This window comes from Salmo salar, chromosome ssa05, assembly GCF_905237065.1.
Source record: "Salmo salar chromosome ssa05, Ssal_v3.1, whole genome shotgun sequence".
Classification (NCBI taxonomy): domain Eukaryota; kingdom Metazoa; phylum Chordata; class Actinopteri; order Salmoniformes; family Salmonidae; genus Salmo; species Salmo salar.
In genome coordinates this window covers 63,723,907-63,738,085 of record NC_059446.1, presented here as the reverse complement: position 1 = coordinate 63,738,085, position 14,179 = coordinate 63,723,907, and the positions used below count along the sequence as shown (strand labels likewise).

Genomic DNA, 14,179 nt, shown 5'->3' with positions numbered 1-14,179 from the left:
CATCTGACTCTGGGGAAGTAGATAAAGGGCCTCATTGCCAAAATCCTGAAGCATCCCTTTAAATAGTATCAAATGTAAATCTGCAAAATGTGATGATGATGATGATGATGATGATAGGCTAGTGTAGGAACACATATAGGCAGCTGTCTGTGTAAACCACACCTGCGTGGCTGAGTGAGAGTGGTGCTGTTGGGTATATGTAATGTGAGGGGGCAGAGAGCTAGCGAGGCCACATTGTGAATTATTTCTGAGGGAGAGATAAGAAAAAAAGAACATGAGGGAAAGATGCATGTTGTATCTATAGGCTTGTTTCTGGGCTACAAAATGCCTGCTGCGCTTTCTCTTTCCAGAGACTACATCCCATTCTCTGCTGTACATCATATACACACACATTTTATTACATTTACAGGAATTCCTCCACACTGCATAAGTGTATAAGTTGGGCAGTATTTGTGCTGAATTTCCAAGATTATTTAGCGAAAATATTATGTATGATATGTAAATTACATTAATTATCTTCAGTGTTTAGCAAGAATCACAGTTACTGTAGGATAATACAAAACTGCTGACATGGCCATGGGAAAGAATCCAGTATTGGTGTGGGTTAGGAATAGAGGTAATTACTATATCATAGCATATGAAAATGAGGGTCACAAATGACTCAAATGATTCGAGGCTGGAGCAATATTACGACATACCGTAATGTTATCCGTGCAAGCAGGCACAGCAGCCTATGACGGCAGCACACACATGCGGCAGCAGCGGTACATCGAGACAGAAATACACACACACACACACACACACACACACACACACACACACATCTCAGCATTATCACATTTTAGCTGTATTGTTTCACGACCGTTCCATCCAACAACACCCCCTATCTCTGTCTATCTCTCTCTATCTCTCTATATATATATCTATCTCTCTCTCTCTATCTCTCTCTGCGAGGAGCAATATCAACTGCAACTCCCCGGAAGGAAGGCGACGTCTTCGCATAGCCTGCTGCGGATGGATCAATAAGCGAAACCCCCTCTCTTCGAATGCTCCTTTGACATACCAACGGGGGAAGCCCATCATAAATCACACATTCTTACAAAGGAATCACTCACCCGATGTTGCTCAACGCCTGCTCGAATAGCTCCGTCTGCAGAATGTTCTGAGGCGGCGTAAAAGCCTCATTAAAATGGGATAGAACGGAGCTACAAAATTGACGCAATGTATCAAACTGCATTTTCCTCCTTTTTCCTTCGTGTCTTTTATCCTCAGTATGGCCCTTTTCCTCAAACACAATACATCCACCTGCGCTGCCTCGCTCTCCGTCCGGACCCGCGTCTGTCTATCTCCAGGGACGCATTAAACGCGAAGACGCCAATCAAGTTCCATATTTCTCCTGATCTTGGTAGAAAGAGTCCTTAAATGAAAAGCAGTCGAGGCTGGAATGTACAGTCATAATGCTCCGAACTTAACCCGACAAAATATATCGGGCTGTAGCAGGATCTCTTTGCAGTGGAGGTGAGGTAAAAAAGCAGCAGCGAGGCATCTTCCAGCAAAGCAAGCTTCACTTACCGGTGCATCGGCGGCAGCCTCATACTCAACTCATCTTTCTCTCTGCCTATTAGAGCACGCATACAAACACACACATACATACACACACAACACGCAAGCATTCGTTCACGCACACGCTTGCTGTATCCTTCTCTTTCTCATACTCTGGACCGCGCACGCAGATACAATACATGGGCGCGCAGAGATGCTGTCGTCAGTGCTTTTGCCATATATGACTGCCAACCATCAGCTCTCATAAGTAATAAGGGAGGAGGACAAGGCATTCTACTTCCTCTGGGAGAGGGGAGGGGAGAGGGGGAGAGAGTCTGAGAAAGGGAAGAGAAAGAAAAGGTGGAGGAAGGGATTCCAATCTAATGGGTCTGACAGAGTTTACTCACAAATCAGACTGGATGATCCTCAGTGGGAGGAGAGGGGAGCAGCACGCTCATATGGGAGTTACAGACATTAAGCAAAGGGCCCTTTAACACAGAGTGAAGGCCAGCATGGATGGATGGATGCACAGCGTCTGTATAAGAAAGTTATATTCAATTTTATAAACTGGGTGGTTCGAGCCCTGAATTCGGATTGGCTGACAGACGTAGTATAGCAGACCATGTACCACGGGTATGACAAAACATGTATATTTACTGCTCTTATTACATTGGTAACCAGTTAATAATAGCAATAAGGCACCTCTGGGGTTTGTGATATATGGCCAATATACCACGGCTAAGGGCCGTGTCCAGGCACTCCGCATTGTGTTGTGCATATATACCACACCCTGTGCATATATACCACACCTTGTGCCTTATTGCCTAAAGATGCCTAGATGTGATTTGCACTTCTCTCTGATCAATGGTTTATATAACGATCAGAATAAACACCAAGCATACAGTTATTCTGTCATTTACACAGAGGTTCATTTGATGAATAAAAGGTGGATTTAAAATAATATTAGGTCACTTAAACCATAACCCCCAAAACATCCAGATGTATTGGTGACTTGGTAAACAGGACTGAGGACTCACTATGCCCTCCATGCTGCTGTATTATCAGGCACACCGTAATGCCTCTCTGCAGGTACCTCCACTAGCTTGGGTGGGAAACACCCATCTCCCTTCATGACCCCAATATAACAAGTAAGGGGCTGGATTTAAGCTCATGTTGGCTTGCTGTGTTTCTTTTGTCCTGCTAACTAATACAATATTAATGTGCTGAACTTGGTTGGGGCTGGGCTGGGGACTGAGGCTGGGGTTGGGGCTGGGGCTCAGCTGGGACTAGGGTTGAGGCTGAGCCAGGGTTGGGGCTGGGCTGGGGGCTGAGGCTGGGGTATAGGGTTGGGGCTCAGCTGGGACTAGGGTTGAGGCTGAGCCAGGGTTGGGGCTGGGCTGGGGGCTGAGGCTGGGGTTGGGGCTGGGGCTCAGCTGGGACTAGGGTTGAGGCTGAGCCAGGGTTGGGGCTAGGTGGGACTAGGGTTGAGGCTGAGCCAGGGTTGGGGCTAGGTGGGACTAGGGTTGAGGCTGAGCCAGGGTTCGGGCTAGGTGGGACTAGGGTTGAGGCTGAGCCAGGGTTGGGGCTAGGTGGGACTAGGGTTGAGGCTGAGCCAGGGTTGGGGCTAGGTGGGACTAGTTTGAGGCTGAGCCAGGGTTGGGGCTAGGTGGGACTAGGGTTGAGGCTGAGCCAGGGTTGGGGCTAGGTGGGACTAGTTTGAGGCTGAGCCAGGGTTGGGGCTAGGTGGGACTAGGGTTGAGGCTGAGCCAGGGTTGGGGCTAGGTGGGACTAGGGTTGAGGCTGAGCCAAGGTTGGGGCTGGGTAAATAAATATGGGAAACCTTGAGAAACACAAGTAGGTAATTATATTCTAATCCCAGCCTAATTATTGCTGTTTCATCAGTGTCTCCACACCCTGACTACCTTGTTGTCCTGGAGGTTGTGTATCTGTGTGTTCATTTCAATGACTCCTCCGAGACCAAGATAAATGGGACCCTTTCTGAAGTTATTTCACCTTATAAACAGGCTGTCAGCTGGGTTTGTCCTCTTTCTCTTTCAGTGGAATAGATTCTGAGTTCATTTACACATTCTTTAGATTAATGAAAGTGTTTTTTGGTGATTATGCAGTGGGAGTTCTATTTTATACATCATCACCATTATCCCCTGAGTTCTCAGACAGGCCATTTCCGGTTTTGTGTCACCGCTGAACTCAGCGCTGCCAAAGCCAGAATCGTTCACTGCTACCATTCCCCCTCTCAGCCATAAAGTCAATGAATATAGAGAGAGAGAGAGCCTCCAAACAACACAGTGAGCTCTGAGCTCACATCCCACAGCCTGATCTAGCTGGTAATCAAATACAACCTCAGAATTAACTAGCTGTCTTTGTTGACTGTGAGATACTGTGTGTGTGTGTGTGTGTGTGTGTGTGTGTGTGTGTGTGTGTGTGTGTGTGTGTGTGTGTGTGTGTGTGTGTGTGTGTGTGTGTGTGTGACACAACTTTATTTTGCTGAATTCTGTTAAACAGTGAGAATGCTCATTGTTAAAATGCAGATTGCTTCATAGCAGCTAGTTAGTTATTATTACACATTGCTCCTTTAAAACCTTATAAGGTAAAACAGTTTCAATAAATTATACTCTGCTAGACAGGTCCCAGAGTCCTACTCCGATATCTGTTTGAATATGTCCTAAATGGCACCCTATTCCCATTATACTGCACTACTTTTGACCAGAAGTGCACTACTTTTCACCAGAAGCAGAAAACCATCACATTTCTTAATATTTGTGACAAACAGTCAACTGCCAAGTGGGCAGAATATTGTCAATATGAATCTTTTTCTTACTGTGTGTCTGGGAGTAAAAAGAGCCCAACACAAGGTCGTAATGGGAGGGAGAGGACACAGGCTTAATGAGTTGTGTCTCTAACCCCACAGTGGCTACAGTACGGTAAAGGCTTGTTTGTCCCAGTGAAGGACTAGGGGGGACGCGGCCCATCAGGTACACCTTTACAAGGTCGACAGAGGAACAGGCGCGGAGGAGGAATGGGGTCGAGTGAAACACACCACCTGTGTGTGTGTGTGTGTGTGTGTGTGTGTGTGTGTGTGTGTGTGTGTGTGTGTGTGTGTGTGTGTGTGTGTGTGTGTGTGTGTGTGTGTGTGTGTGTGTGGCTGCATGTACAGTATGTGGTGTGTGGAAAGCCTCTCTGTGGAGTGAATCACCCACTGGGCCCACAGTGCACCGGATAACACGACATACGGCCCACAATCCCTCTCTTCCCATCAGGAAGCCTGTTCCAGTGGGCAGAGAGGAACAGAGATGAGCAGAGAGGAACAGGGAGAGGGAGGAGCATAGAGAAACAAGGAGGTGCAGAGAGGTGAAGAGGGAGAAGCAGAGAGGAGAAGAGAGGAGCATAGAGGAGCAGGGAGGTGCAGAGAGGTGCAGAGAGGGGGAAGTAGAGAAGAGAAGAGAGGAGAGGAGCATAGAGGAACAGGGAGGAGGAGGGAGGAGCAGAGAGGAGGAGGGAGGAGGAGGGAGGAACAGAGAGGAGGAGGGAGGAGCAGAGAGGAGGAGAGCAGTGCAGAGAGGAGGAGGGAGGAAAAGAGAGGAGCAGAGAGGAGGGAGAAGAAGAGCGGGAAAGAGAGGAGCAGAGAGGATGAGAGAGGAAAAGAGAGGAGCAGAGAGGAGGAAGGAGCAGAGAGGAAAAGAGAAGAGGAGGATGGACGAGCAGAGAGGAGAAGAGAGGAGCAGAGAGGAAGGAGGAGCAGAGAGGAAAAGAGGAGGAGGGACGAGCAGGGAGGAGAAGAGAGGAGCAGAGAGATGCAAAGAGGAGTAGGGAGGAGCAAAGAGGAGAAGATGAGAAGAGAGGAGCAGAGAGGAGGAGATGGGAGCAGAGAGGAGAAGAGAAGAGCAGGGAGAAGCAGAGAGGAAAAGAGAGGAGCAGGGAGGAGCAGAGAGGAGGAGGGAGGAGCAAGGAGGACAGGAAGGAGCAGGGAGGGGCAGATAGGATCAGAGAGGCAGAATTGCAGGATAGCAGAGAGAGTGGGAAGAGGACATCTGTTCCTCCCAGGGCAACTCACCATGACTGACCCCTGGGTTATGGAACTGTTGGAAATACCGTCCAGACCTGCCTGGGTTCAAACAGCATTCGTTTTCCTTCAAATACAATGAGCATTTGATTGAACCTGTCTAGAGTTCCAGATGGGCAGGGTTTTGTATGTTTGGGGCTATTCTGTTGGTTCCTTTTGCACCAGTCAAGCTCAATCGAGCGCAAGTAAATATTTGATAGAAAACAAATACTATTTGAACCCAGGTCTGGACTACAGAGTACCGACTCAGAATGACACAATGAGGGGACTAGAGGAACATATTTCTGCTGTATGAGATGCACTAGAAAAAATGTGTGCAGGGTCTCTCTCTCTCTCTCGCTCTCGCTCCGTGTCAGTGGACTATGGAGAGAGGAAGGAGACACCGTGTGGTCATTCATGGAATTACAATAAATCAGCTGTGACGACACAAGCAAGCCATGGCACAGAGAAAAAGGATTCACAAGCACAGCATAGAAGTGTAATCCAACAGCCAGTCTATTTTCGTATTCTTTATTTAAACATGTAGATCACGATTGTGATCTATTTTGCGTACATTTTTGGAAGAAACAGTACAGTCTCCAACTTTCCCTTGTGACAACAGTGACATAATACAGCCAGGAAGATCTTTCCCAACATCTTCCTGTACTATCTGTACCTGGCTAAAACATACCTAGAGAACAGTAGCACAAAAGGTGTATCTAGTTATTGTGATGAGTTGCAGCCAAGGGCTTCTTCAGCATGTCTGGTTTCTGCTGCTTCAAAGGAAGACACAGTGAATGCAGTATTATAGTCATCATCAGTCAGTTCACCAGCTAGGGAATCCCTCTAGCTGAGTTTGACTTAAGGGGAAAGATGAAAGACACCAGTCATCCAGTGTGGGAGTATAGTGTGTGGGTGTGTGCTTGTACATGTGTGTCTGTGTGTCAGTATTGTGCTTATGTGTAGTTGTGTGTGGGTGTATTTTAGTATATTTACGTGTGTGTGTGTGTGTGTGTGTCTGTGTGTTTGGGTGTGTCAATGCTGGACTTATTTTAGGTAGCGGTGTCCATGTGTCTTTCCTGCATCATGGGCCTCATGCGTACACATCTGTATGATCAAACTGTCTACCGTTCTCAAAAAATAAGTCATTTGCTAGGAGCCATAGCTTTTATGATTTTTATTTTACCCTACACTTTTCCCAGGCCCTGACCCTCACTAACCAACCACATGACACAGCTTGCTATAGGCAAGAGTGGGGTAAGTTGAGTCATTTTTTATTTATTTAGCACCACTATGTCAACGGAAATATAGTATTCTTTCTAACAAAGATATCTACATATATTTCAGGATGTTGTGTATCCCTGGAAATAATTAGAATTCATGTAAACGTAACAGTTTTGAAAACACAGCTTGTCCAAAAAAAGTGGTCTCTTGGCACAACTTACCCTGGGTATGGGGTCAATTGAGCATAGGGACAGGGTAAATTGAGCCATCTTGGGGTAAGTGGGTGATAGTGTCCTGTGACAGTGGGGGATTGTGCTGGTAGGTCAAAGTTGAATTCATGGAATGGGGGTATGGAATATTGTACAGTGCATTCAGAAAGTATTCAGACCCCTTGACTTTTTCCACATTTTGATACGTTACAGCCTTATTCTAAAATTGATTAAATTGTTTGATTGTTTCATCAATCTACACACAATACGCCATAATGACAAAGCAAAAACAGGTTTTTAGAAATGTTGTCAAATATAAAAAATATTAAAAAAACTGAAATATTACATTTACATAACTATTCAGACCATTTACTCAGTGCTTTGTTGAAGCACCTTTGGCAGCGATTACAGCCTTGAGTCTTCTTGGGTATGACGCTATAAACTTGGCACACCTGTATTTGGGGAGTTTTTCCCATTATTCTCTGCAGATCCTCTCAAGCTCTGTCAGATTGGATGGGGAGCATCACTGCACATCTATTTTCAGGTCTCTAGAGACATGTTCGATAAGGTTCATGTCCAGGCCCTGGCTGGGCCACTCAAGGACATTCAGATACTTGTCCCGAAGCCACTCCTGCGTTATCTTGGCTGTGTGCTTAGGCTCATTGTCCTGTTGGAAGGTGAACCTTCACCCCAGTCTGAGGTCCTGAGCACTCTGGAGCAGGTTATTATTAAGGGTCTCTCTGTACTTTGCTTCGTTCATCTTTCCCTCGATCCTGACTAGTCTCCCAGTCCCTGTGGCTGAAAAATGGCCCCACAGCAGGATGCTGCAACCACCATGCTTTACCGAAGGGATGGTGCCAGCTTTCCTCCAGACGTGATGCTTGGTATTCAGGCCAGAGAATCTTGTTTCTCATTGTCTGAGAGTCTTTTAGATGCCTTTTGGCAAACTCCAAGTGGGCTGTCATGTGCCTTTTACTGAGGAGTGGCTTTCGTCTTGCCACTCAACCATAAAGGCCTGATTGGTGGAGTGCTGCAGAGATGGTTGTCCTTCTGGAAGGTTCTCCCATCTCCACAGAGGCACTCTGGAGTTCTATCAGAGTGACCATTGGGTTGTTGGTCACCTCCCTGACCAAGGCCCTTCTCCCCTGATTGTTCAGTTTGTGTGTAGGTTGATGATGATTTTCTTTTATTGAATCCATTTTAGAATAACAAAATCTGGAAAAAGTCAAGGGGTCTGAATACTTTCCGAATATACTTTATATCTTAAATATACAGTTGAAGTCAGAAGTTTACATAAACCTTAGCCAAATACATTTAAACTCAGTTTTTCACAATTCCTGACATTTAATCCTAGTAAAAATTCCCTGTCTTAGGTCAGTTAGGATCAACACTTTATTTTAAGAATGTGAAATGTCAGAATTATAGTACAGAGAATGATTTATTTCAGCTTTTATTTATTTCCTCACATTCCCAGTGGGTCAGAAGTTTACATACACTCAATTAGTATTTGGTAGCATTGCCTTTAAATTGTTTAACTTGGGTCAAACGTTACGGGTAGCTTCCCACAATAAGTTGGGTACATTTTTGGCCCATTCCTCCTGACAGAGTTGGTGTAACTGAGTCAGGTTTGTAGGCCTCCTTGCTCACACACGCTTTTGGAAGACCCATTTGCGACCAAGCTGTAACATCCTGACTGATGTCTTGAGATGTTGCTAAAATATATCCACATAATTTTCCTACCTCATGATGCCATCTATTTTGTGAAGTGCACCAGTCCCTCCTGCAGCAAAGCACCCCACAAGATGATGCTGCCACACCCGTGCTTCACGGTTGGGATGGTGTTCTTTGGCTTTCAAGCATTTACATTACATTTACGTCATTTAGCAGACGCTCTTATCCAGAGCGACTTACAATTTGGTGCATTCACCTTATGATATCCAGTGGAACAACCACTTTAACATAGTACATCTATTTCTTTTTTGGGGGGGGGGAGTGTAAGGGGGGAGGGTTAGAAGGATTACTTAATCCTATCCCAGGTATTCCTTAAAGAGGTGGGGTTTCAGGTGTCTCCGGAAGGTGGTGATTAACTCCGCTGTCCTGGCGTCGTGAGGGAGCTTGTTCCACGATTGGGGTGCCAGAGCAGCGAACAGTTTTGACTGGGCTGAGCGGGAACTGTGCTTCCGCAGAGGTAGGGAGGCGAGCAGGCCAGAGGTGGATGAACGCAGTGCCCTTCTTTGGGTGTAGGGACTGATCAGAGCCTGAAGGTACGGAGGTGCCGTTCCCATCACAGCTCCGTAGGCAAGCACCATGGTCTTGTAGCAGATGCGAGCTTCAACTGGAAGTCAGTGGAGTGTGCGGAGGAGCGGGGTGATGTGAAAGAACTTGGGAAGGTTGAACACCAGACCGGCTGCGGCGTTCTGGATGAGTTGTAGGGGTTTAATGGCACAGGCAGGGAGCCCCGCCAACAGCGAGTTGCAGTAATCCAGACGGGAGATGACAAGTGCCTGGATTAGGACCTGCGCCGCTTCCTGTGTGAGGCAGGGTCGTACTCTGCGAATGTTGTAGAGCATCAAGCCTCCCCCTTTTTCCTCCAAACATAACAATGGTCATTGTGGCCAAACAGTTCTATTTTTGTTTCATCAGACCAGAGGACATTTCTCCAAAAAGTACGATCTTTGTCCCCATGTGCACTTGCAAACCGTAGTCTGGCTTTTTTATGGCGGTTTTGGAGCAGTGGCTTCTTCCTTGCTGAGTGACCTTTCAGGTTATCTCGATATAGGACTCGTTTTACTGTGGATATAGATACTTTTGTACCTGTTTCCTCCAGCATCTTCACAAGATCCTTTGCTGTTTTTCTGGGATTGATTTGCACTTTTCGCACCAAAGTACGTTCATCTCTAGGAGACAGAACGCGTCTCCTTCCTGAGCGGTATGATGGCTGCGTGGTCCCATGGTATTTATGCTTGCGTACTATTGTTTGTACAGACGAACGTGGTACCTTCAGGCATTTGGAAATTGCTCCCAAGGATGAACCAGACGTGTAGAGGTCTACAATTTTTTTCTGAGGTTTTGGCTAATTTCTTTTGATTTTCCCATGATGTCAAGCAAAGGTAGGCCTTGAAATACATCCACAGGTACACCTCCAATTGACTCAAATGATGTCAATTAGCCTATCAGACGCTTCTAAAGCCATGACATAATTTTCTGGAATTTTCCAAGCTGTTTAAAGGCACAGTCAACTTAGTGTAAACTTCTGACCCACTGGAATTGTGATACAGGGAATTGTAAGTGAAATAATCTGTCTGTAAACAATTGTTGGAAAAATTACTTGTGTCATGCATAAAGTAGATGTCCTAATCGACTTCCCAAAACTATAGATTGTTAACAAGAAATTTGTGGAGTGGTTGAAAAATGAGTTTTAATGACTCCAACCTAAGTGTATGTAAACTTATGTCATGATGTTGCCCTCTTTGGGTACAGCGAGCACCATCCCCCTCTCCCTCTCTATACCCCTTTCACCATGCTCTGTAAGAGAGGTCGTAAATTCCTGGAGGAGATCCTCTCCTCATGGCCACAGTTTTGAGAGAGAGTGAGTTTTATAGAGAGAACAAAGGAATTTCTTCCACCTCACAGAACTGGAGAAATGAACGACATTTATGTTCTGGAGAAGGTATAAAAGACCGGTGAAGAATTCAGCTACGAACTGGTCCGTTTGGTACAATTTTGTGAAACTCATGAGAGACAATACCGCCACATTACCATAACCATGTTTATAGAAGAGTCTCAGGTATGAGACTTACATCTAATGGTTGTATAAAATGAATGAATAAGGATGAAGCTATTTGTGAGACGATGGGATGCTATGTAATGATGTTAACGTGAGAGAATTGTATTTCTGTTTAAAGTTTCACTAAGTCATTGGCACGCCCCCAGGGGCACAGACAGGACCTGGCGTCATGAGACAGCCTTTTTCTATGTCCCGAATAAAACCCCCACCTAGGTTTTCTATCACCAGACCAGCTTACCTCGATAACGAGAGGGCCAAGGTTTGAGAGGAGACCAAGCTTACCTCGATAACGAGAGGGCCAAGGTTTGAGAGGAGACCAGCTTACCTCGATAACGAGAGGGCCAAGGTTTGAGAGGAGACCAGCTTACCTCGATAACGAGAGGGCCAAGGTTTGAGAGGAGACCAGCTTACCTGGATAACGAGAGGGCCAAGGTTTGAGAGGAGACCAGCTTACCTCGATAACGAGAGGGCCAAGGTTTGAGAGGAGACCAAGCTTACCTCAATTACGAGATGGCTAAAGGTTGCAGACCATGCAGTTGTCTTGCTGAACTTTTAAGCATACCACGTGGTTAAACTCTTAGACTATCGATACCGACAGAATAAGAACAAGTCTTTGATATTAATTACTAGTCTGCAGTTAGGAATTCGGTATCATTGAACGCGAAGACCGACAACCGCCGAAACATCTATTCTATAACGACATGAATGAATGTCACTCTGAACTATCCATTCTAACCAAGAGAGAGAGAGAGAGAGAGAGAGAGAGAGAGAGAGAGAGAGAGAGAGAGAGAGAGAGAGAGAGAGAGAGAGAGAGGGCGGACAGACTTTCCAACAGAAACACATTTTTCAACAGAGATCTCGACGACGCACTGAGCGTAAATATGTATATTGATTGCAATTGTTCCCGAATGAGTTAGCATTCATGTGCAAAGGTTTAGCATTTCAATTGTTATAATATTCAACTCTGGAGTGTCTCCTCAGCTGACCCCCCACTCCCCTTTTGTCTAACAAGCCGCCATGCCGGTTTAGCCCACTAGGGCACATTCCTCTATCATTTCTTGTAACCATATGTACTGTTTGTTATGCATTTCTGTGAATTACCTAGTTAGTAAATAAATGATTTTATGACAATTGATGTATGGATGACTCATAGTGAAGACTGGGTTCATGCAGATAACCAACAATTTACGACATTTGGAATGAGACTAACGTGAGGTAAATAATAATTCATTAATTCAAAGACTAATTGATCAGATATTAAAATATCTGAAAGTTATATTAGGAAAATTATAACTTTGTAATCTGAATATTTTCTTTGGTGCCCCGACTTCCTAGTTAATTACAGTTACATGATTAATCAGTTTAATCGCGTAATAATAATTACAGAGAGTTATTTGATAAATAAGTCTTCAGTTTTAATGATGCCAAAGACACGACATTTATGACTTCAACAGTATGCCTAAATTGTTCAATATCACTTACCCTTCCATTTCTTGACCAGTTGGTCTAGGACAGGGATGTTGTTTCGATGTGCCAATTCATAGACAAGTTCTCTGCATTTGAGGATACTAAGCCCATGAAACTGGTCCTCAAGATGTTTACTATGTTTAGCAAGCTCAGATTCCATGTCATCAGATAAGACCTTGTGTGCTTCTGCTAGTCTATCATTGCCTCTGTTTCGCACAGGTACATTTTCATGTTTTTTTTGTCCATGTACCTCTTCAGTGTCATTCAGTCTATTTGTTCATCCCTTGCTGCTGCTCAAATGAACCTCTTCCTTTATCTCACTTCCTTGGCTGCTCTTTCAAGAACTTCAAGGGGGGGCTAGACCCCTGCTTGTTTTACATTTGTGTACACAGGACATGATGATGTCTGCTCTGTAACAATAAAAATGCACTCCTGAGTTCATGCTATAGGCATGACACATTGCAAAAATACTATGTATATTATTCTTAAAACGGACTAAATAGAATCAGAATTTGTATGGTGTATGGTGGCCCTTGGTTTAACTTACCCCAAAAAGGCAAACATTTTGACAATATTAGCCCGCACAGTTAGAAGGATGCACTTTCATGCTAGGTTTAGGACCTCATATTGAAGCTTATAGAGACCCTAACTGACGTATAAAACCATCTTAAAACTATCTTATTTGGTTTAGATGCAAGCATCATGAAACCTATAACACAATAAATTCATTTGACTTTGTGAAAATCCGTTTTTTTTTACCTAACTTCCTTATCAATTTTCCATGTGGTTTCTTCCTTCACAAACTCCATGAAATGATGACATACTAAATATTTGGTCACATTATTCATTTTGTGTATGGTTTCCTAGAAACAAGGGGTGGCTCAACTAACCCTTTGGCTCAACTTACCCCACTCTCCTCTAACAGGTTTCACTTTTAACAGACAGTTTTCCTCCACAATAAAGATCAAAATGTTTAATCCAGCTCAAATCCCAGAGGGAATTGTTCAAATGTGTTTAACACACACAACCTTACACACACACACTGGACTCACCTGTCTATGTCCTGTCCTGGACCTGAGTGCCTCAGCCCTGAGCCGTTGTTGAGGGAGCCTTGTCTGGGGAGCCCGGGAGGTCTGCTTCTGTCTGCTGATACGTCCCCTGGGGGCCCCTGGTAGAGGAGATCCTGCTGCAGTTTGGCCTTCTTCTCCTGGGGGGCCTCCTCGTGACGTCGACCCCTGAGGCCCTCAGACCCGCCCCGTGGCCCTGCGGCGCTGCTGTAGAACCACGCCCCCGACTTGGTTAGGATTTCTTGTTGTTTTCGGCACAAGTTGCATACCCACATAACCTGTACACAGAGGAGAGAGGGGGTTAGATATCTGCAGTGGTGGGGATGGTGGTGGTGGTGGGCTTACAGCAATGAACTACAATGAAAAGAGTCATGGAATGGATCAACCCCTAGAGGAGACGTGCCAAGTATCATTAAAAAAAGGATACTTTGACCTGCTAGATGTTGTAGGAAACACTGTAAATATACAGATGAGGATATGAATGATTTGATACTATTGCATACACATACAGTAGCCTTAGGGCAAGTGTTTAGGAGGAAGAGAATATTAGGATTGTTTGTAGGACCATATCTAATTGAGGACATAATGTTGAGTTCACTGGACAGTCTGTGAGTATGATGAGGAATCTGAAGTTCATATGATCTACATCCCCCTCCATTCTCAGAAAAAAAGATTCCAAAAGTGTTCTTTTGCCATTCCCATAGGAGAACCATTTTTGCTTCCATGTAGAACCATTTTTGCTTCCATGTAGAACCCTCTGTGGAAAACGGTTCTCAAACGGTTCTCCTATAGGGACAGCCAAATAACTCTTTAAGGCTCTAGA

General features: G+C 45.0%; 1 protein-coding gene across 15 annotated transcripts in view; it reads right to left on the bottom strand.

Annotated features, from left to right (window-relative positions):
* LOC106605391 (regulating synaptic membrane exocytosis protein 2) overlaps positions 1–14,179 on the bottom strand; it is a 215,777-nt gene that overhangs the window by 138,337 nt on the left and 63,261 nt on the right. For 9 of the 15 annotated variants that reach the window (XM_045718553.1, XM_045718551.1, XM_045718558.1 and 6 more), the window contains exon 5: positions 13,342–13,634. In XM_045718553.1, coding sequence (XP_045574509.1) covers positions 13,342–13,634 — 293 coding nt within the window. Of the gene's footprint in view, positions 1–1,115; positions 1,841–13,341; positions 13,635–14,179 lie in introns of those variants that run through there. The other 6 variants (XM_045718561.1, XM_045718565.1, XM_045718559.1 and 3 more) reach the window with 5 other exon arrangements.